Source organism: Panicum virgatum, chromosome 9K, assembly GCF_016808335.1.
Source record: "Panicum virgatum strain AP13 chromosome 9K, P.virgatum_v5, whole genome shotgun sequence".
Classification (NCBI taxonomy): domain Eukaryota; kingdom Viridiplantae; phylum Streptophyta; class Magnoliopsida; order Poales; family Poaceae; genus Panicum; species Panicum virgatum.
In genome coordinates this window covers 35917377-35941623 of record NC_053144.1, presented here as the reverse complement: position 1 = coordinate 35941623, position 24247 = coordinate 35917377, and the positions used below count along the sequence as shown (strand labels likewise).

General features: G+C 50.5%; 1 protein-coding gene across 1 annotated transcript; it reads right to left on the bottom strand.

Moving 5' to 3' along the window:
* Positions 1-23230: 23230 nt before the first annotated feature.
* LOC120647962 (protein diaphanous homolog 1-like) lies at positions 23231-23977 on the bottom strand. Its single transcript, XM_039924757.1, has one exon. It carries the CDS (start codon positions 23975-23977, stop codon positions 23231-23233), a length of 747 nt encoding a protein of 248 aa, XP_039780691.1.
* Positions 23978-24247: the final 270 nt, after the last annotated feature.

Here is a 24247-nt window from a genome sequence, read left to right as displayed (position 1 = left end):
GTAGTGAGTCGCTAGTCATCTCACCTAAGGAAGTGTGATGAACAACTGGCGTAGCTCACGACTTGTGGGTAAAGATGTGCAACCTCTGCAGAGTGTAAAACTGGTATACTAGCCGTGCTCACGGTTATGAGCGGCCCAGATCCTCCTTTTGATTAGTGAAGTTATCTCCTTCCGACGAGGGAGGTGCTTCTCGGGGTTTACCTTGGTGGCTTGGTTTTGGTATGGTTCTCAGTAGTAGTATAATTAATTCTGATTAATTACTATGTAACTGGGTCAATGGTAATTCATCAACTCATAGTAAATAGCTTTAATAAAATTTTGCCAACACTTAAAAGCTAATGCAGTTGAGTCAGCCAGCCTAGAGCCTCATAGTTTGTGTTATACTTGTTGAGTACAAGTTGTGTACTCACTCTTGCCTCTTCTCTACTTTTTCCTCTTGGCTACGCTACTGCTGCTCAGTTCCTGCCGACACGAGGGAGTTCGTCCAGCGCTACCAGGACTACGAGGACTTCTAGGTGCTTCGTCTCCCAGTCGACGTCCCTGTGGCGCCCTGCTTCAGCTTCGGAGAGCTTTATCGTATTTTGTACTTCGCTTCCGCTGTATCAGACATTTTGTCATTATTGTAATAAGTAACATTCGTATTCGCTTTATTATGTCTTTTTACGTGATATGTGCTATGATATACTGTTCATTCTGTTGTATATACGTGTGACTTGATCCTGGCACGTATATGATTGCTCGGTTTATGTTCTTTTATAAACCGGGTGTTACAGAGTGGTATCAGAGCCAGGTCGACTGTAGGACGAAGCCTAGATAGAACTGGTCGAGTTTTAGGACTTCTTCTCTCCAATCCTTGTCTGCTGAAACTATTTTACTATTATACCCCTTGACTTCTTTGACTTTTTACCCTTCTTGCTTTGATTTCTCTCTCTGAAGAATAGTTTCGTAGATTTTGGCCTGAATCAGTCATCTGACCACCATGAGTATTAGCTAGGTGACCCTTTTATAATAATACGATAGCACGTTCTGCGACGCGTTGTGTTAGTCGATTCTATTGCTAAACTCGGCTAAGTTGTGAAAATTGTCTGCTTGTTATTATGCTACATGGTTGATTTGGATTTTTGACTGATTGCATAGCTTAGTAGTTTAAATTTGTTTAAAGAAAATCACTCAGATGTTAAAGTTAACTAATTAATAAAATGAGTTAGATCGTTGGGGGGTAAAACAGTCAACTCTATCCTGTCTACTTTATCATGGCTGAATCTTTTTCTGCAAAGAGTTATCATCTGAGTTTATTCTTGCAATATCCTTACTCGTGAAATCTTTTGTTCAAATCAGATGGTGAACACCAGGAGCACCGGTTCAGGTTCTAGCCAGCAGCAGGGTCAGAACAACCAGGGTACCGGGATCCCGATGCCTCCGCCTTTGACTCCGGAGCAGTACTTCCAGCTCCAGATGCAGATGATGGCTACCCTGAACAACACCGTTCAGGCTCTTCAGCACGCTCACACTCAGCCTCCGCCTCCTCTACCGCCGCAGCCTCGCGACAGGCATGCTGAGTTCCTGAGGGGTCACCCGCCGACGTTCTCTCACACGTCCGACCCTCTTCAGGCCGACGACTGGCTCCGTGCAGTGGAGCGTCAGCTGGACATCTGTAACACCCGGTTCATAAAAGAACATAAACCGAGCAATCATATACGTGCCAGGATCAAGTCACACGTATATACAACAGAATGAACAGTATATCATAGCACATATCACGTAAAAAGATATAATAAAGCGAATACGAATGTTATTTATTACAAAAATGACAAAATGTCTGATACAGCGGAAGCGAAGTACAAAATACGATAAAAAGCTCTCCGAAGCTGAAGCAGGGCGCCACAGGGACGTCGACTGGGAGACGAACACCTAGAAGTCCTCGTAGTCCTGGTAGCGCTGAGCGAACTCCCTCGTGTCGGCAGGAACTGAGCAGCAGTAGCGTAGCCAAGAGGAAAAAGTAGGGAAGAGGCAAGAGTGAGTACACAACTTGTACTCAACAAGTATAACACAAACTATGAGGCTCTAAGGTTGGCTGACTCAACTGCATTAGCTTTTAAATGTTGGCAAAATTTTATTAAAGCCATTTACTACGAATTGATGAATTACCATTAACCCAGTTACATAGTAATTAATCAGATTTAATCATACTACTACTGAGATCCAAACCAAAACCAAGCCACCAAGGTAACCCCGAGAAGCACCTCCCTCGTCGGAAGGAGATAACTTCACTAATCAAAAGGAGGATCTGGGCCGCTCATAACCGTGAGCACGGCTAGTATACCAGTTTTACACTCTGCAGAGGTTGCACATCTTTACCCACAAGTCGTGAGCTACGCCAGTTGTTCATCACACTTCCTTAGGTGAGATGGCCAGCGACTCACTACGAGGCCTTTAAAAAGATTCTCGTTGGTAAGGCGTAACCGCGAGAGTTAGGTCGGCGACGATGGGGCCCACCTCCAGGGGTACAAGCACGTAGCACAGACCAAGCCGGAGGAGCAGGGACCATTGAAGCTTACTACTCTTGCCCCGCAGGTAAGTTACTCCAAACCAAAAAGATCTAGTTATTACGCCAAGTCTATCCCATTCTAGCCTTGTGGTAGCGCTGTTGTCCCAGGTTGTCGCTCTATGAACCGGTCCTTATGGAGAGTGGCCAACCAGGCAGTAAGCACCGGGCTGGCCCCCTAAACCATGTTTCTAAAAAAAACATCTTTTAACGAGAAGTGAGCCACTCAAGCCACACAGAGTGCCACTCTCAGAATTAAGTTCAAGTAAAACATTAATCAATTTAATTAAAAAGGACCAGAGTGTGTTATAGCGCAGCAACCTAGCACAACTAACCAAAATGCAACCCAAAGGTATATATAAAGGATATAAAGTGGCTAGGAATGTCCTTATAGGCATACAGTATTAAAATGCAGTATGAAATTGTAATTAAAGGTGATAGGTTGTTCATGTTATACTTGCCTTCCTCGTACTGCTCCTGCTGCTGCTCAAAGTGCTCCGAAGACGGCTGCTCCGGGTACTGGTACTGAGGTTCCTCAGATGGATCAACGTCTACTCACGAACACATGGCCAAAACAATGCACGAAAATAAGCATACAAACAAACACTAACAAAAAGCTAAGAAACAGTACAACATTACATAAAAACAGCACGCTAAACTACTCTAATACTGTTCTACGCGTCACAACGATCGCGTGGATAAAAAGAACGCTAAAAACGGAGCTAAAACGCATATTCTAGGCCAAAAACAAGGTTCAGGGGCTTATTTGTAATAAAAACAGGGTTCCGGGGGCTTTTCTGCAAAAACCGAGGGCCTAAACGTAAATACACATTAATCCTGGGGTCTAACTCGCAAAATTACCAAGCTAGGATGGCGGGTTCTATTTTTAAGAAGGTCAGGGGGTTATTTGCTAAAAACTGGGCTAAACTGTAAATACTTTAACACTGATCAGGACCGCGGGTTGATTTTGAAAGACAGCAGGGACTCTTCTGTAAAAAGGACAGCGCTGACCGGTAAGTTGGAGCATTGACTTGGGCTCGGGTCTCTGAGGGTCGTCCGATCGAGATCCTGCGGCCAGGATTAGCCGAGCGCGTGGTAGAGCGGTGGAACCCGCCGGAGCAGGACTCCGAGGCGGCGAGTTCGCCGGAGTAGCGTTTCGGACGCTACAGTGGGTCTCTCGGGCCGTTATCTGGTGCAAAAGGAAACGCTCGCCATGCGTATCCCACCTGGGCCAAAAGCGGAGTGCGGGGATGCTCTGTGCGGCGGGTGCTGTGCGGGCGGCGGCCCTACGGGGCGGGGCTCGCCGGCGTGCGGCGTGCTGGCCACTAGAGGGTGCCGCTGCCTACGGGATCTAGCGCAAAGGAAAAGGGGAGTTGAGAGGGTGCTCACCGTGCCCGGAATCGGACGGGAAAGTGGCGCAGCGGGGTTTGGAGGTGGGGTACGGCGGCGCGGCGTGGATTGGCGTTCGCGGAGGAGGGCGCTGCCGGGGTCGAAGTCGAGGAAGGAGATCTCGAGGAAGATCTTGGCGCCAAGGAGGAGCTCCTGCGCTTCTTGCCAGGGCCTGGGAGGCGGCAGGGCGGCGCGGCCGCGGCGGCGAGATGCTCTGCTCCGAGCAGAGGCAGGGCGGAGCGGCTAGGGTTTGGGCGCGGTGCTGCGGGGTGAGGATGGGGGAAGCGGGGTCGCAGGGGGGTGTTTAAAGGGGCGCCGGGCATCTTGGGCGGGCGTGCCCCGGAAAGGAAGCCGGCGAAGATCTCGGGATTCCGTTGCGCGCGCGAGCGGGGGACACGGGATGACGAGGGAGATGAAGCTGACCGATGGGGCCGGGATGTCAGCGACGGGGCGCGCGTGCGATGCGGGCCAGCGCTAGCTGGGCCGCTGGGCTGAGCGGGGCGCGGGCGAAGCGGCTGAAACGCTGACGAGCGGAGCCACGTTGTCAGCGGGGCACGGCGAAGCGCTCGCGGGGAGATGGGCGAGCATGGGGCTGGCGCGTGGGACCATGTGGGGGGGCGCTCACTGACAGTGCGTTGCGCGGGGTGCGGAGGCATGCTGAAAGCGGAAGGGAGCGGGCCGAAGGGGGAGGGTTGGGCTGCTCACGGGCCGCGCGGAGGGGGGGGAAAGGAAGTGAGCTGGGCCCGCGTGGTTGGGCCAGCTGAGCTGCTTGTTGGGCCGAAGCGGGAGGAGGGGTGAGCTGGGCCTAGCGGTGGGCCGCGCGGGTGAATCGGGCCCGAGAGAGAGAGGAGTGAGCTGCCGGGGTTTGCTGGGCCCGCGTGCGAGGAAAGCCATGGGCCGGGTTGGGCTGTGCGCTGGGTTGGGTTGGGTTTGGATATGAGTTTCCTATTCTTCTTCTCCTCTTCTATTTCTATTTCTAACTCAATTCAAGCCAAAAGAATTCAAATATATTTGAATTCACTCTAGCACTCAAACAATTAAAACAATGCTCCAGCATGATGCACAAACATGTTGACCCTAAAATAATTTTTAATTACTTATGCAACAAAATTAGATTAAATGCAAACTAAGCCAATTAAATCCTAGAAAATTAAATAAAACCAATTAATTTTATTATTAACTAGGAAAATTGAGTTAGGGTGTTACAAATCCTACCCCCTTACAGGAATCTCGTCCCGAGATTCTGGGCTGGCTAGCAGAGAGATCAGGATAGGTCTTCATCAACTTCTCTTCCTTCTTCTGACAAGTTTTCCGGAAAGACATCCGGGCATTCAGCTACGCGAATATCATCCGTGGGTCTAGCCTCCATCTGATGAAGAAAACCATAAGGCTCTGTAGCACTGACTGTCACCTCTTGGCCATCAGATGCTGACAAGTGAACTGTCCGCTGAGCACAATCAATACGGACTCCCCATCTGGTAAGGGTCTCCATGCCCAAAATCACATCTATCTCTGAGGAATCAATGACGATCAAACCAGTGCAGAATTCTGCCCTCCTTATAACAATTCTAACTCTGGAGCATATAGAGCATGTGTGTATCTGGCCCCCAGGTGAAGTAACTATCATAGCTGTCCTCATACAAGAAATTGGTATACGATGCTGCTCGGCAAATGACTTGGAAATGAAAGAATGAGTAGCACCGGTATCGAAAAGCACCGTAGCTGGATAAGAGTTGACCATGAATGTACCAATAATCACATTAGGAGCCTCAGCAGCTGACTTGGCCGTCACGTGGTTCACCTTCCCCTGTCGTGGTGCCCTGGGTTGGGCTGGGCGCCCCTGCTGTCCTGCCTGCCGTGGAGCCTGAGGTGCTGGACAACTTTTAGCATAATGACCTTTCTGCCCGCATTTGTAGCACATGCGGTGGCGGTGAATGGCGCTTCTTCGTCGACCCCCCTGTGAACTTATCTTCACATCTTGCATTATTTCTGCTGCTTGCTCTTTGGACTCCTTGCGGCCGCGTGGCTGGATCACATTCATAGTGATAGTCAACCCATCAACATAATCATGGAGAGCTTGATTCTCGACCTGTGTATCTCTAGAGCACTTAGGATCCTTTCTCTTTGGCATGGTCTGTAGCTCTCCGACCGATGGACCGTCAAGGAAAAGGGAATCCTCCGCTAGCTGCCCTTGATGAGACCTCTTTCTCTTTGTACCGGAGAACAACCTCTGGTTCCTTTTAGTTGTGGCTTCATCTTCAGTCGCACGAACTTGACGACAAGGAACACCATAGAATTGGCAACACTGGCAAGTTTTCTCACCATCACCCATTGCACCGTCTCCAAGGTCCTTTTGTTCTGCCGACATCTGTGCTGGGGCAAAAGGAAACACAGATGGGTAAGGTCAAGGAAGAGAGAAAAAAACTCCATTATTTAAGGTTCTATCCTATTTAGATAACACTGCTCAGGCATTACTGCTGATAACTCCAGATAAATGTCACATAAATCTGGGAAAAAGGAACTAGAGCATAACTCTTCTGTTTCATCTGAGAGATTTTCAACTTCTCTTGTACTAAATATAGGCCGGGGTGTCACATCCCTACCCCCTTACAGAAACCGACGTCCTCGTCGGTGACGTCCTTGTCGGTGATCTCTGGATATCACATCCTCTTCGCACTATCCTTCTTCTCAACAAGTAAGACAGAAGAAACCCAAGGCAGGATAAGGTAGAGAGGATAGAGTGGATGGTTTTACCCCCAACGATCTAACTCATTTTATTAATTAGTTAACTTTAACATAAAAGTGATTTTCTTTAAACAAATTTAAACTACTATACTATGCAATCATTCAAAACTCCAAATCAAACATGTACCATAATAACAAGCAGACAATTTTCACGACTTAGCCGAGTTTAGCAATAGACTCGACTAACACAACGCGTCGCAGAACGTGCTATCGTTTTATTATAAAGGGTCACCTAGCTAACTCATGGTGGTCAGATGACTGATTCAGGCCAAATCTACGAAGCTATTCTTCAGAGAGAGAAATCAAGGCAAGAAGGGTAAAAGTCAAAGAAGTCAAGGGGTATAATAGTAAAATAGTTTCAGCAGACAAGGATTGGTGAGAAGAAGTCCTAAAACTCGACCAGTTCTATCTAGGCTTCGTCCTACAGTCGATATGGCTCTGATACCACTCTGTAACACCCGGTTCATAAAAGAACATAAACCGAGCAATCATATACGTGCCAGGATCAAGTCACACGTATATACAACAGAATGAACAGTATATCATAGCACATATCACGTAAAAAGATATAATAAAGCGAATACGAATGTTATTTATTACAAAAATGACAAAATGTCTGATACAGCGGAAGCGAAGTACAAAATACGATAAAAAGCTCTCCGAAGCTGAAGCAGGGCGCCACAGGGACGTCGACTGGGAGACGAACACCTAGAAGTCCTCGTAGTCCTGGTAGCGCTGAGCGAACTCCCTCGTGTCGGCAGGAACTGAGCAGCAGTAGCGTAGCCAAGAGGAAAAAGTAGGGAAGAGGCAAGAGTGAGTACACAACTTGTACTCAACAAGTATAACACAAACTATGAGGCTCTAAGGTTGGCTGACTCAACTGCATTAGCTTTTAAATGTTGGCAAAATTTTATTAAAGCCATTTACTACGAATTGATGAATTACCATTAACCCAGTTACATAGTAATTAATCAGATTTAATCATACTACTACTGAGATCCAAACCAAAACCAAGCCACCAAGGTAACCCCGAGAAGCACCTCCCTCGTCGGAAGGAGATAACTTCACTAATCAAAAGGAGGATCTGGGCCGCTCATAACCGTGAGCACGGCTAGTATACCAGTTTTACACTCTGCAGAGGTTGCACATCTTTACCCACAAGTCGTGAGCTACGCCAGTTGTTCATCACACTTCCTTAGGTGAGATGGCCAGCGACTCACTACGAGGCCTTTAAAAAGATTCTCGTTGGTAAGGCGTAACCGCGAGAGTTAGGTCGGCGACGATGGGGCCCACCTCCAGGGGTACAAGCACGTAGCACAGACCAAGCCGGAGGAGCAGGGACCATTGAAGCTTACTACTCTTGCCCCGCAGGTAAGTTACTCCAAACCAAAAAGATCTAGTTATTACGCCAAGTCTATCCCATTCTAGCCTTGTGGTAGCGCTGTTGTCCCAGGTTGTCGCTCTATGAACCGGTCCTTATGGAGAGTGGCCAACCAGGCAGTAAGCACCGGGCTGGCCCCCTAAACCATGTTTCTAAAAAAAACATCTTTTAACGAGAAGTGAGCCACTCAAGCCACACAGAGTGCCACTCTCAGAATTAAGTTCAAGTAAAACATTAATCAATTTAATTAAAAAGGACCAGAGTGTGTTATAGCGCAGCAACCTAGCACAACTAACCAAAATGCAACCCAAAGGTATATATAAAGGATATAAAGTGGCTAGGAATGTCCTTATAGGCATACAGTATTAAAATGCAGTATGAAATTGTAATTAAAGGTGATAGGTTGTTCATGTTATACTTGCCTTCCTCGTACTGCTCCTGCTGCTGCTCAAAGTGCTCCGAAGACGGCTGCTCCGGGTACTGGTACTGAGGTTCCTCAGATGGATCAACGTCTACTCACGAACACATGGCCAAAACAATGCACGAAAATAAGCATACAAACAAACACTAACAAAAAGCTAAGAAACAGTACAACATTACATAAAAACAGCACGCTAAACTACTCTAATACTGTTCTACGCGTCACAACGATCGCGTGGATAAAAAGAACGCTAAAAACGGAGCTAAAACGCATATTCTAGGCCAAAAACAAGGTTCAGGGGCTTATTTGTAATAAAAACAGGGTTCCGGGGGCTTTTCTGCAAAAACCGAGGGCCTAAACGTAAATACACATTAATCCTGGGGTCTAACTCGCAAAATTACCAAGCTAGGATGGCGGGTTCTATTTTTAAGAAGGTCAGGGGGTTATTTGCTAAAAACTGGGCTAAACTGTAAATACTTTAACACTGATCAGGACCGCGGGTTGATTTTGAAAGACAGCAGGGACTCTTCTGTAAAAAGGACAGCGCTGACCGGTAAGTTGGAGCATTGACTTGGGCTCGGGTCTCTGAGGGTCGTCCGATCGAGATCCTGCGGCCAGGATTAGCCGAGCGCGTGGTAGAGCGGTGGAACCCGCCGGAGCAGGACTCCGAGGCGGCGAGTTCGCCGGAGTAGCGTTTCGGACGCTACAGTGGGTCTCTCGGGCCGTTATCTGGTGCAAAAGGAAACGCTCGCCATGCGTATCCCACCTGGGCCAAAAGCGGAGTGCGGGGATGCTCTGTGCGGCGGGTGCTGTGCGGGCGGCGGCCCTACGGGGCGGGGCTCGCCGGCGTGCGGCGTGCTGGCCACTAGAGGGTGCCGCTGCCTACGGGATCTAGCGCAAAGGAAAAGGGGAGTTGAGAGGGTGCTCACCGTGCCCGGAATCGGACGGGAAAGTGGCGCAGCGGGGTTTGGAGGTGGGGTACGGCGGCGCGGCGTGGATTGGCGTTCGCGGAGGAGGGCGCTGCCGGGGTCGAAGTCGAGGAAGGAGATCTCGAGGAAGATCTTGGCGCCAAGGAGGAGCTCCTGCGCTTCTTGCCAGGGCCTGGGAGGCGGCAGGGCGGCGCGGCCGCGGCGGCGAGATGCTCTGCTCCGAGCAGAGGCAGGGCGGAGCGGCTAGGGTTTGGGCGCGGTGCTGCGGGGTGAGGATGGGGGAAGCGGGGTCGCAGGGGGGTGTTTAAAGGGGCGCCGGGCATCTTGGGCGGGCGTGCCCCGGAAAGGAAGCCGGCGAAGATCTCGGGATTCCGTTGCGCGCGCGAGCGGGGGACACGGGATGACGAGGGAGATGAAGCTGACCGATGGGGCCGGGATGTCAGCGACGGGGCGCGCGTGCGATGCGGGCCAGCGCTAGCTGGGCCGCTGGGCTGAGCGGGGCGCGGGCGAAGCGGCTGAAACGCTGACGAGCGGAGCCACGTTGTCAGCGGGGCACGGCGGAGCGCTCGCGGGGAGATGGGCGAGCATGGGGCTGGCGCGTGGGACCATGTGGGGGGGCGCTCACTGACAGTGCGTTGCGCGGGGTGCGGAGGCATGCTGAAAGCGGAAGGGAGCGGGCCGAAGGGGGAGGGTTGGGCTGCTCACGGGCCGCGCGGAGGGGGGGGAAAGGAAGTGAGCTGGGCCCGCGTGGTTGGGCCAGCTGAGCTGCTTGTTGGGCCGAAGCGGGAGGAGGGGTGAGCTGGGCCTAGCGGTGGGCCGCGCGGGTGAATCGGGCCCGAGAGAGAGAGAGGAGTGAGCTGCCGGGGTTTGCTGGGCCCGCGTGCGAGGAAAGCCATGGGCCGGGTTGGGCTGTGCGCTGGGTTGGGTTGGGTTTGGATATGAGTTTCCTATTCTTCTTCTCCTCTTCTATTTCTATTTCTAACTCAATTCAAGCCAAAAGAATTCAAATATATTTGAATTCACTCTAGCACTCAAACAATTAAAACAATGCTCCAGCATGATGCACAAACATGTTGACCCTAAAATAATTTTTAATTACTTATGCAACAAAATTAGATTAAATGCAAACTAAGCCAATTAAATCCTAGAAAATTAAATAAAACCAATTAATTTTATTATTAACTAGGAAAATTGAGTTAGGGTGTTACAACATCGCCCAGTGCGATGATCGTGAGCGCGTCTTGTACGCAGCAGGACAGCTGCGAGGGGCAGCTTTGGACTGGTGGGAGTCTCACCCAGTTCACGACCGCGAGTCTCTCACCTGGCTCCAGTTCAGGGAGCGTTTCCGTAGCCACAACGTCCCCGCGGGTGTTATGAAGATGAAGCAGAAGGAGTTCCTTGCACTGAAGCAGGTAATCTTAAGTATAATCATTCAGCGGTTTCTTTTGAGCTAATGCCCTTGTTCCATCCTTATGAATCTTGAGTTAATCTTCCGATATCTATCTGTCTTTGTCAATTCAGGGGACTATGTCGGTCACGGAGTATCGTGATCGCTTTCTTCAGCTGGCACGCTACGCCCCTGCCGAGGTTGCGGATGACCGCAAGAAGCAGGAGCACTTCATGGAGGGTCTTGAGGACTACCTCCAGTACGCGCTGCTCAACCTCCGCTTCGACGACTTCAACCATCTGGTTGACAGCGCGCTCAACACTGAGCGCAAGCACTTGGAGATGGAGGACAAGAAGAGGAAGGTTGTCCCCGTTGCTTCCGGCAGCAACACTCGTCCTCGACTCCAGCAGCCCCAGCAGTACCAGCAGCAGTACCGGCCTCCTCAGCAGTACCAGCAGAGGCCACCACAGCAGTACCCGCCTCGACAGCAGCAGGCAGGTCAGGGCCAGAGGTTACCGGCACCTCCGGCTCGTGCTCCACCAGCTCCACCGGCACCGCAGGCTCCACGTCCGGCAGCTCCTACCGGACAACAGGCTCAGGGACCTCCTCGCACCTGCTTTCACTGCGGCCAGCCGGGGCACTACGCCAACGCTTGCCCCCGGAAGGCGCAGGCGGGACAGCAGGGGCGCCCAGCTCAGCCCAGGGCGCCAGCACAGGGCAGGGTGAACCACGTGACGGCCGAGTCAGCGGCCGAGGCTCCCAACGTGGTTATTGGTACGTTCATGGTTAATTCATATCCAGCTACAGTGCTTTTTGATACTGGTGCTACGCATTCCTTCATTACTCAGTCTTTTGTCGAGCATCATGGTATTCATACTAGCACATTAAAGAGGTGCCTGTTAGTATCTTCACCGGGGGGACAGTTGAGGTCTCACACTTACTGCCCGAGAGTCAGTGTTTCTTTGAGGGGAGTAGAGTTCTGCACTGATCTGATGGTGCTAGACACTAAGGGCATTGATGTCATTCTGGGAATGGAGACTCTGGCCAAATGGGGAGTTCGGATAGATTGTGCTCAGAGGACAGTCTTATTATCAGCTTCCAGTGGCCAAGAGGTTGTTATCAGTGCAGTAGAGCCTTCTGGATTTCTTCATCAGATGGAGGCTAGACCCACGGACGGTATTCGCGTGGTGTCTGAATTCCCGGATGTCTTTCCGGATGATCTGCCAGGTATGCCGCCTGAACGCGCCATTGAGTTTTGTATTGATCTCTTGCCTGGCACAGCTCCTATTGCAAAGCGGCCCTACTGTATGGCGCCTATAGAGCATGAAGAAGTCAAGAAGACTATTGATGAGTTGCTAGCCAAGGGCTATATCCGTCGCAGCTTCTCTCCTTGGGCTTTTCCGTTGTTGCTGGTAGATAAGAAGGATGGCTCGAAGAGGATGTGTGTGGATTATCGTGAGCTGAATGCAGTCACTATCAAGAACAAGCATCCACTGCCCCGTATTGAGGATCTCTTCGATCTGCTTCGAGGTGCTCGTATATTCTCGAAGATTGATCTTTGTTCGGGATATTTTCAGCTGAGGATCCGTCCTGGGGATATTCCGAAGACGGCATTCACCTGCAAGTACGGGCTATATGAGTATACAGTCATGTCCTTCGGCTTGACTAATGCCCCGGCTTACTTCATGCATCTGATGAACATGGTCTTCATGGATTATCTGGATGTCTTTGTGGTGATTTTCATTGATGATATCCTGATCTTTTCCAAGACAGAAGAAGAGCATGAGGAGTACCTGAGACTCGTATTGCAGAGATTGAGAGAGCATCAGCTGTATGCCAAGTTCAGCAAGTGCGAGTTCTGGATTGACGAGGTTCCATTCCTCGGTCATGTTATCTCTCAGGGAGGCATTGCTGTTGATCCGAGCAAGGTGAAGGATGTGCTCGAGTGGGAGACACCGCAGACAGTGAAGGAAGTCAGGTCTTTCTTGGGCTTAGCCAGATATTATCGGAGGTTCATCGAGAATTTCTCCAAGATCGCGAAGCCTTTGACTTCTTTGCTGGAGAAGAATGTGGCTTTTGTATGGACTGATGAGCGTCAGATGGCCTTTGATGAGTTGAAGAAAAGGTTGACTACGGCGCCAGTCCTGACTCTGCCAGACCAGACGAAGAGGTTCACGGTATATTGTGATGCTTCAAAGGATGGTCTTGGGTGTGTTCTGATGCAGGAGGGCAGAGTGATAGCTTATGCTTCACGGCAGCTACGCCGGCATGAGCTGAATTATCCCACTCATGATCTTGAGCTAGCCGCAGTTGTGCATGCTCTGAAGATTTGGAGGCATTACTTGTATGGGCAGCGGTGTGATATCTACACTGATCACAAGAGCCTCAAGTACATTTTCACGCAGAATGAGCTGAACATGCGGCAGAGAAGATGGCTAGAGTTAGTCAAGGACTATGACCTGGAGATTCACTATCATCCGGGCAAGGCCAATGTTGTAGCAGATGCTCTGAGCAGAAGAAGTTATGTCAACATGGCCGTGGCTTTCCAGATGCCTCCAGAGTTATGCGAGGAGTTCGAGCAGTTGAGTCTGGGCTTCTTGCATCATACTTCCAGTGCAGCATTCGAGGCAAGTACCGACTCTAGAGTCAGAGATCAGGCAGCATCAGAAAGATGACGAGAAGCTGCAGGAGATTCGTGAGTTGCTCAAGAAGGGCAAGGCTCCTCATTTCAGAGAGGATGATCAGGGTACCTTGTGGTACAAGAACCGGATCTGTGTGCCAGATGTGAAGGATCTACGGAAGTTGATTCTGAGTGAGGCCCATGATACAGCTTACTCTATTCATCCGGGCAGCACGAAGATGTATTATGATCTGAAGGAACGTTTCTGGTGGTATGGGATGAAGTGTTCAGTGGCAGAGTACGTGGCTATTTGTGACACTTGTCAGCGTGTCAAGGCTGAGCATCAGAGGCCAGCAGGTCTGTTACAGCCTTTGAAGATTCCAGAGTGGAAATGGGAGGAAATCACTATGGACTTCATTATTGGATTGCCTCGTACTCAGAAAGGGTACAACTCCATTTGGGTAGTAGTGGATCGACTGCCGAAGGTTGCTCACTTCATTCCAGTGAACACTACTTACTCCGGTGCTAGACTTGTAGAGTTGTACATCTCTCGGATTGTCTGCTTGCATGGTGTGCCCAAGAAGATCATATCTGACAGAGGGTCTCAGTTCACTTCTCGGTTCTGGGAGCAGCTCCATGATTCGTTGGATACGAAGCTGCGTTTCAGTACGGCTTATCACCCTCAGACAGATGGGCAGACAGAGAGAACCAACCAAGTGTTGGAGGATATGCTGAGAGCTTGTGCTATTCAGTACGGTACTAGTTGGGATAAGTGCCTGTCATATGCTGAGTTCTCATATAACAACAGCTATCAGGCCAGTCTGAAGAAGTCTCCCTTTGAGGCATTGTATGGCAGAAAGTGCAGGACTCCTCTCTATTGGGATCAGATTGGTGAAAAGCAGCTCTTTGGCCCTGAGATCATAGATGATGCAGAGCAGATGGTTCAGGCTGTGCGAGAAAATCTGAGGATTGCACAGAGCAGACAGAAGAGCTATGCTGATGGCAAACGGAGAGATTTGACTTTCAGTGTTGGTGATTATGTATATCTGAAGGTGTCTCCGATGAGAGGAATCCGCAGATTTAATGTCAAAGGGAAGTTAGCACCTCGGTATGTGGGGCCATTCAAGGTGCTAGAGCGGAAAGGCGAAGTTGCTTATCGCCTGGGGTTACCTCTCAACCTCTTAGGAGTTCATGATGTCTTCCATATATCTCAGCTGAAGAGGTGTTTGCGAGTACCCGAGGAGCAGGCACCACTGGATGGAGTAGATGTGCAGGAGGATCTGACTTATACTGAGCATCCGGTAAAGATTCTGGAGACATCAGAGAGGGTCACTCGGAACAAGCGCATCAAGATGTGCAGAGTTCAGTGGAGTCACCACAGTGAAGCTGAGGCTACTTGGGAGCGAGAAGATGAGTTGAGGAAGACATATCCAGATCTCTTTGCTAGCCAGCCCAGCTAAATCTCGGGGACGAGATTTCTTTAAGGGGGTAGGGTCTGTAACACCCTAATTTAAATTCCAGCATTTTATAATAAATTTAATTGGCTTTATTTAATTTTCTAAGGTTTATTGTGTTTAGTTGGCATTTAATCTAATTTTTGTTCCTTAAGTAATTAAAATTTATCATAGGTTTAAATTTTGTTGTTGCATTCATGCTGGTGCATACTTTTAATTGATTGTGGTTTGAATTCAAATTCATATTTGAATTCAACCTTTGATTGACTTAGAATTGAAATGAGAGCGTAAATAGAAATAGAAAGGAAAATAGAAAACAAACTCAAACCCAAAACCCCAAGCCCAGTCTAGCCCAACGGAACCCGCGGCCCACTCCCTCTTTCCCTTCTCTCGCCCGGCCCAAACGGCTCTCCCCGAGCCCACTCACGAGCGGCCCAGCCTCTCCCCACCCCGGCCCATACGCGCGCCCCGGCCTGCTCCCACGCCGCACCCGCTCCGGCCCAGTCCAGCCAGCGATCCCCGCTCGCCCCGCTCCTCAGCCCGCGAGCACGCTCCCTTGCCTCACCCCGCTGACCCCCCGGACCCACTGTCAGCCCGCTCAAGCACGCCCGCAGAGCGCACGCCCCGCTCGCCCGACCCTGCTCTCGCTGACCCGCTGGCCCCACCCTCCAGGCTCTCCTTCAACCTCGCGCAACGGCTGCGCTCGGCCCGCCGAGATCCCCGGTGAAACCACCGGGGGTTTCCTTCCCCAACCGCGCCCGCAATCCCCGGCCTCCCTGCTTTAAACGCCCAAGCCGCACCCCCTGCACCCTCACCCCACGCCAAAGGCCGCCGCAAGCCCTAGCGCCGCCGCCTTGCCCAGAACAGAGCCCCCGCCACCGGTGAGAGACTCCGCCCGGTCGATTCCACACCGCCAGCCTTCCTCGCGTCTCGCTGACCCCTCCCCTTGTTTCGCAGCCCAAATCTGAAGCTGCCGTGGGGATCCAGGAGTCCCGGGGACCCCTACGGCGCCACCTCCCCGAGAACCGCTGGTGCGCCGCCGCTCGTCACCGACGCCGTCGTCTCTGCACGCCTTCACAGCTCAATTCGGGCCTAGGTGAGCACCACACCGACCTGTTTCCTCTTTCTGCACCCATGGTTTGGCACGAACTCGGCCCGAACGCACGCGCCGGCGAAGCCTCGCCGCGCCGAGCCGCCACCACCCTTGACCTCGCCGCTCTAGGCCTCTCAGAACCCCAACAACCCCATAGGAGGTTTACGCGTGCCACTAGCTTCCTCCCAGGCCAAGCGGCACCCCGTTTCGAGCTCTGGAACGCCGGGTTCGCCTACTCCGGCGAGCTCGCCGCCGCGGAGCGTGGCTCCGGCGGTTAGCGCCGCCGCCCGCGCGCCCGAAAAGGCCCTGGCCACCCGATCTCAGATGGGCGCTACAGATTAGAACGGCGCCCCCTTTGATCCTAGCCGCTAGATCTGGATCTGACGGTCCAGATCTGAGCGTACCGCTTCGCCTTGACTTTTTGTTAAAGAGCCCCTGGATTTTCCCTGATTCAACCCGCCGTCCAGTCGCGTTCAAAAATATTTCCAGATAGGTCCGGTTTTTAACGAATAGGACCCTGAGCTTTTCCCTTTTTGAACCCACGGCCCAGACCTGTCCTTTTCGCGAGTTAGACCCCAGAGTTTTAGTTTAATTACGTTTTAGTCCTCGGTTTTAGCAGAAAACCCCCTGGAACTTCAGTTTTCTTACAAATAAGCCCCTAGAACTAGTTTTTAGCCTAGAATACGCGTTTTAGCTCCGTTTTTAGCGTTCTTTATATCCACGCGATCGTTGTAACGCGTAGAATAGTTTTAGACTTGTTTAGTGTGCTGTTTTTATGTATTGATGTACTGTTTCTTAGTTTTTGCTAGTGTTTGCTTGTATGCTTATTATTGTGCATTGTTTTGGGCATGTGTTCGTGAGTAGACGCTGATCCATCTGAGGAGCCCCAGTACCAGTACCCGGAGCAGCCGTCTTCGAAGCAGTTTGAGCAGCAGCCAGAGCAGTACGAGGAAGGCAAGTGTAACATGAACAACCCATCACCTTTAAATACATTTTCATACTGCATTTTAATACTGTATGCCTATAAGGACTTTCCTAGCCACTTTATATCCTTTATATATACCTTTGGGTTGCATTTTGGTTAGTTGTGCTAGGTTGCTGTGCTATAACACACTCTGGTCCTTTTTAATTAATTTGATTAATGGTTTACTTGAACTTAATTCTGAGAGTGGCACTCTGTGTGGCTTGAGTGGCTCACGTCTCATTAAAAGTTGTTTTTGTAGAAACATGGTTTAGGGGGCCAGCACAGTGCTTAGTGCTTGGTTGGCCACTCTCCATAAGGACCGGTTCATAGAGCGACAACCTGGGACAACAGCGCTACCACAAGGCTAGAATGGGATAGACTTGGCGTAATAATTAGATCTTTTTGGTTTGGAGTAACTTACCTGCGGGGCAAGAGAAGTAAGCTTCAATGGTCCCTGCTCCTCCGGCTTGGTCTGGGCTTGGATTGCGCTCCTGTGCTTGTACCCCCGGAGGTGGGCCCCATCGTCGCCGACCTAACTCTCGCGGTTACGCCTTACCAACGAGATTCTTTTTAAAGGCCTCGTAGTGAGTCGCTAGTCATCTCACCTAAGGAAGTGTGATGAACAACTGGCGTAGCTCACGACTTGTGGGTAAAGATGTGCAACCTCTGCAGAGTGTAAAACTGGTATACTAGCCGTGCTCACGGTTATGAGCGGCCCAGATCCTCCTTTTGATTAGTGAAGTTATCTCCTTCCGACGAGGGAGGTGCTTCTCGGGGTTTACCTTGGTGGCTTGGTTTTGGTATGGTTCTCAGTAGTAGTATAATTAATTCTGATTAATTACTATGTAACTGGGTCAATGGTAATTCATCAACTCATAGTAAATAGCTTTAATAAAATTTTGCCAACACTTAAAAGCTAATGCAGTTGAGTCAGCCAGCCTAGAGCCTCATAGTTTGTGTTATACTTGTTGAGTACAAGTTGTGTACTCACTCTTGCCTCTTCTCTACTTTTTCCTCTTGGCTACGCTACTGCTGCTCAGTTCCTGCCGACACGAGGGAGTTCGTCCAGCGCTACCAGGACTACGAGGATTTCTAGGTGCTTCGTCTCCCAGTCGACGTCCCTGTGGCGTCCTGCTTCAGCTTCGGAGAGCTTTATCGTATTTTGTACTTCGCTTCCGCTGTATCAGACATTTTGTCATTATTGTAATAAGTAACATTCGTATTCACTTTATTATGTCTTTTTACGTGATATGTGCTATGATACTGTTCATTCTGTTGTATATACGTGTGACTTGATCCTGGCACGTATATGATTGCTCGGTTTATGTTCTTTTATAAACCGGGTGTTACAATTGTCCTCCAGGTGAAGATACTAACATGCACTTCTTTAATGTGTTAGTACGAATACCATGATGCTCGACAAAAGACTGTGCAATAAAGGAATGCGTAGCACTAGTATCGAACAGCACTGTAGCTGGATATGAGTTGACCATGGACGTACCAATAACCACGTTCGGAGACTCGGCCGCTGACTCGGCCGTCACATGGTTCACCTTCCCCTGTCGTGGTGCCCTGGGTTGGGCTGGGCGCCCCTGCTGTCCTGCCTGCCGTGGAGCCGGTGAAAGACGCTTCTGTGGACAACTTTTGGCATAATGACCTTTTTGCCCGCATTGGTAGCACATGCGGTGGTGGTGAATGGCGTTACTTGGTTGACCTCCATGTGAACTTAGCATCACATCTTGCATCATTTCTGCTGCTTGCTCTTTGGACTCCTTGCGACCACGTGGCTGAATCACATTCATAGTGATAGTCAACCCATCAACATAATCATGGAGAGCTTGATTCTCGGCCTGTGTGTCTCTAGAGCACTTAGGAGCCTTTCTCTTCTAGATGGTCTGTAGCTCATCAATCGACGGGGAGTCAAGGAAAAGGGAATCCTCTGCTAGCTGCTCTTGATGGGACATCTTTCTCTTTGTACTGGAGAACAACCTCTGGTTCCTCCTAGTCGTGGCTTAATCTTCGGTCGCCAAACTTGACGACAAGGAACGCCATAGAATTGGCAACACGGGCAAGCCTTCTCACCATTTTTTTTTCTCGAACACGCAGGAGAGCTGCGTATCATTATATTGATAGAAGAAGAAAAGAGTCATACATAGACCCAAAACACACCCCACACACATCTTAAGACCTTTGCTAATAATCACCTGTTAACTAAAAACACTACGACCAACCCACACCTCTAGCCCTCACCCTGGATAGCAAGTAGGGTAAGGCCCCTGGCTCCTGCCAAGCTCCACAAGTGCGCTTCTTCAAAGGCCAGTGCGATGGCCGCAGCGACACTCGGGCTGGCCCCGTTAAAAACACAGTTGTTTCGGTGTCTCCAAATGCTCCATGCTCCAAGAATGACTAGAGAGTTCAGACCTTGCCTTAAATCCCTCGCGACCGATGCTTCCACTTTCTCCCACCAATCATCAAAACAAATGTCTTGAGGCTGAGGGGCAAGTGCGGTGAGGCCAAACCGCTGGAAGAGAGAGAACCAGAATTGTCTTGAAAACACACACCCGACAAGTAGATGTTGGATATTTTCTTCCTCTTGATCGCACAACAAACAACTGATTGGATGAGGGAGGCCTCGTCGAGCTAGCCTGTCGGCTGTCCAGCAGCGATTGTGGGCGACCAGCCACATGAAAAACGACATTTGGGAGGAGCATGAGACTTCCATATTCTCTCTGCAGGTCTGAAGTAAACAGCACCCTGGAATAGGACCTCATAGGCTGATTTTGCAGAATATTCTCCTGAGTTAGATAATCTCCAAATGTGTTTATCAGGAGTCCCAACTTGCAGTTCAACCAAACTGATTAGGTCCCAAACCTTAAGGAATTCCAATAATCCTTCCACTGAAATTGCACCCTGGATATCTTCTAACCACTTTTCATTGGTTAGAGCCTCCCGCACCGTCCGCTTATTAGCCCTTCTATTGGAAACTAAAGCAAACACCCTGGGTGCAAGCTATTCTATGCTATGGCCGTCTAACCACCTGTCCTTCCAGAACAAAGTATTTGTCCCATCTCCTACTTCAGTAATGACAGCCATGGAAATGAGACACTCCACATCTTTGCTGACCTGGATAGGCAGATTTGCCCAAGGCTTGTTTGGTTCCGTTTTCCTGAGCCATGGCCAACGTGCTCTCAAAGCACAGTTCAGTCTTTTCAGATCCGAGATACCCAGCCCCCAAGCTCCAGATGTCTGCAGACTTTTGGCCAGGAAATTGAACAATGTCCACCTCGTGCTTCTTTCCTTCCTCGCCAGAGAAAACCTCTTCTGATCTTATCGATGGCTTTTATTGCCCAGTTCGGCAGTTCCATCGCCATAGCCACATAAACCAGCATTGCTGTCAGGACAAACTGAACCTGTACCACTCTCCCTGCCTGGGTCATGAGGTCCGCCTTCCACCCCGGCAATTGGTCTGCTATTCGGTCAATTATTGGCTGAAGTTGCTCCTTAGTCAACTTCTTGATAGTAAGTGGCAGTCCTAAATATTTGCATGGGAAATCTTGCACTTCACATGGCAGCAGGTTTTGTATGATGGCCATGTCCTCTTCAGCACACTGTATTGGCAGCACGTTACTCTTCTGCACATTAGTTTTCAGCCCCGACGCATCCCCAAACAGCTGAAGCAATTGTAGAGTTAGATTAATATCAGCTGCTGCCGGCCGGAGAAAAATAGCCACATCATCTGCATACAAAGAAATTCGATGCTGAATTGGTCGTGAAGAGAGTGGCTGTAATAGCCCAGCTTCAGATGCTCTTGTGACCAGCCAGTTCAGCACGTCCATCACTAGGATGAACAACATCGGTGAAAGAGGATCACCTTGACAAAGCCCTCTCTTGTGCTGAATAAAATCTCCTGGTGTGCCATTCAGAAGGACTTGAGTAGAGGAAGAAGTCAGGAGAGCACACACCAAGTCCCGCCATCTAGACCCAAAGCCGAGTTTCCTTAGCACCTCCAAAAGAAAAGCCCAGGAAACCGAATCAAATGCTTTTGTGATGTCCAATTTAAGAAGGATCCTTGGTTGTTTTTGATTGTGTAGGAATTTCACTGTTTGTTGCACCATCATAAAATTGTCTTGGATGAACCGCTTTTTAATGAAAGCGCTTTGGTTGGGCGAGACCATTTCATCAAGGCGGCCGGCAAGTCTGTTAGCCAGGACTTTAGTCACCAACTTAGCAAAGCTGTGCACCAGACTTATGGGTCTAAAATCTTTCACCAGATCTACATCAGGTTTCTTTGGGAGTAAAGTGATGTATGCTGAGTTCAGCAGCCACAAGTTCCTGCAATTCCTTCCCCAAATTCTATGTAGGGCTGCCATAATATCTTCCTTAATTATCGGCCAGCAAGCCTTATAGAACCTGCCAGTGAACCCATCCGGTCCAGGAGCTTTGTCAGACGGTAAATCCTTGATGGTCTGCCACACTTCATTCTCATCAAAAGGAATATCCAGGGCTTCTAGATTATGGTTTGGCATGTCTAGGTGATCCAAGTTGATTGTCCTGTCCCTGTCGCTTTCAGCACCAGCAGATTTGAGTAAAATTCCAATATTGCTGCAGCCTTTTCCTCATGCGAAGTTAAGATCTGATCGCCCTCCCTCAAGGAGGCTATGAAATTCTTCCTTTTTCTATGCCTAGCATGCATGTGGAACAGCCTGGTATTAGCATCACCATCCTGCAGCCAATTAATTCGAGATCTGACCCTGGCTACTGTTCTCAGAAGGGAGGCCAGCACCAATGTATGTTTCTTCAGATTATTACGTAACCACATCTCATTTGTATTTAGAGTTCTACTATCCTGAGCAATATCCAGCTGGTGCAGAATTTCCTTTGCTAGGAGGAGTTGGGAATTGAGATGGCCCACCGTCTTTTGGCTCCAACTTTGCAAGCTCCTTGCTGTTGCCTTGAACTTCAGCGACAGTGTTTCCAGTGGGCATGGACGGGCTGGTTCAACAGTCCAGGCAGCCTCAACTGTTTCCATGAAACCATCCAAACTTGGCCAAAAGGCTTCGAAATGAAAACGTCTTTTGCTGGCTGGGCTGTCCTGCAGGCCAAGCAAGAGGGGACAGTGATCTGAATCTCCAGAAGCACAACTTTGTAAGAGGCAGTCAGGAAACATCTCTTCCCACTCCAGAGAACAGAAGACCCTATCTAGTCTTACAAGTGTTGGGGAAGCACTGGTTGAGGAGCTGGACCAGGTGTACTTGCGACCATGGAGAGGTAATTCAGTGACTGCCATGTCATTCACCCACCTTCTGAATCTTCCCATCATTGCTCTATTTAGATTACTATTGTTCTTGTCTTCGTCTTTGTAGATTAGGTTGAAATCACCTGCTACCAGCCATGGGCCCGTACACACTGTCCTAATATCCTGAAGTTCTTGCAGAAATTGAATTTTCTCTCGATTCCCCTGCAGGCCGTACACACAAGTCAGCCACCAAGAGGTTCCATCAGAAGAGCTGAACTGCACAGAGGAAGAGAAGGTGTCCACTCGACTTGAATTGACAACACCCAGACGCGCTCTCCATGCAATCAAGATACCACCACTAGCTCTGAGGGAAGGTAGGAAGGTAAAGTTGTTATCGAACTCGACACCAAGCATGGAGAGAATACAATGCCTAGAAACATCAGGTATTTTTGTCTCTTGTAGACACACCACATCAACTTTATATGAGTCCACAATTACTCTGACTGCATCCCGTCTTGCCTGTGAGTTAAGCCCTCTTACATTCCAAACTAAGATACGTGATGGATCCATTAACCATACAAAAAATAGTCACGACCACCAATTCAGTACAATCTGCTCTCCTCAGATTAGGCATTCCACCGGCTCTGCTGCGATGTCATCGTCAGGGGGTGTCCAACCAAACAGGGCCGCCAACGCCCTTGTGTGTGGGTCGGCCAAGAACGATTGGAACCTTTGTGCATAATCTTCCAAAATCTGCTGGCTAAGTTGTTCCCTTTCCTCTTCAACATCCAAATCCAAAGCCCGCATGACCCTTTTCTACAAATGCACTGGACATACCTCATTCACATCGGCCCCCAACCCAGCCAGGCGTCAACTGCGGCGGGGTGCCTCACTAGGAGGCAGTGTCGTCTTCTTTCTCCTTCTTTTGTTGACGTGTGGAATTGGAAGGATCCCACCCGGTGTCCTGGATAACTTCCGAATGAACTCTGCCACCGGACTGGATAGTCCCGCAGCCTCAGCAGGGACACGAGCAGAATCCCCATCAAGAGCCGGCCTCACAAGGGTGTCACCCGGGGCAGCAGAGCCAGGCTCCCCTTCCCTGGCGCTCGACCTGGGGCGACGGGAGTAGACCAGGAGAGGGGGGCGGCGTCCTTACAGGCGCGTCGGCCGGCGGCGTTCCTGGCGCGCCGGCCGTCAGCGTCGCGAGCGGCGATGACGGGGTCACCGCCGTTGCCCCGGCCACTGGCGACTGAGGCAGCCGTGGCGGGCATCCGGCCGGCCCTCCGTCCATAGTCAGTCCGGGCGGTGGCGTCAGCGCATGGTCTTCCGTGCGACGGCATACCACCGGCGGCAGGGGCGGCATTGGCACCAACCAGTTCGTGGCGATGGTTTGCTGGGTGGAGTTGCCGAGAGGTGGACTCTGATGGGCTCCAGGATTGGCTGATATCTCCTCAAGGAAACATTCCAGGTCCGGCCCGGAGTGAATGTGGGCCGCGCCGGTTTCATCAGGCCCGCCATGTAGATCGGGCATGGGGGATACCATTGCAACCAGGGAGCCCACGGGCCCAGTGTGATCGTGGCCAGTAGAGGCCGGAATTGGAGGGGAGCCCAAACGCAGCATCCCCTGCTGGCTTCCTTTAGTCAGTGCCCTCGCCGCCTCGACCCCTCGCACCTCCGCCTGTGAAAGAGATGGGCACGCCTCCCGGGGCCATGCACCGGAATCCGCCTCTTCGCTAGGCACAACGGTCTCCCCGCACCTCGCCAGTTCCCCAGGCAGCGTCGCCTCGGGCGTCACCCGCCCTGTTGGGGCCATCGCTGCATGAGCCAGCGGTGTGCATGCAGGGCCTTCAATGGCAGGCGGCGTGGACGAGGCACCGCCTGAGGCTACGTTCGGGGTGTCGCGCGTGGCGGGAAAAGGGGAGGACGGTCGCCCAACCTCGTCCGCCTGGCCTCCGCGTGAGCCTAGCCGCGCATCTTCGGGTGGTATGTTGTTTGCGAAGACTGATCTTGTACCGGTATCGGTTGCTCCACCGGAACTATTGTGCGGACACCATTACCCATTGCACTGTCTTCAAGGCCTTTT

Bases quoted from the DNA above. Each gene is read 5' to 3' on its own strand.
- LOC120647962 (XM_039924757.1), bottom strand. From the start codon at position 23,977: ATGGCCCCAACAGGGCGGGTGACGCCCGAGGCGACGCTGCCTGGGGAA.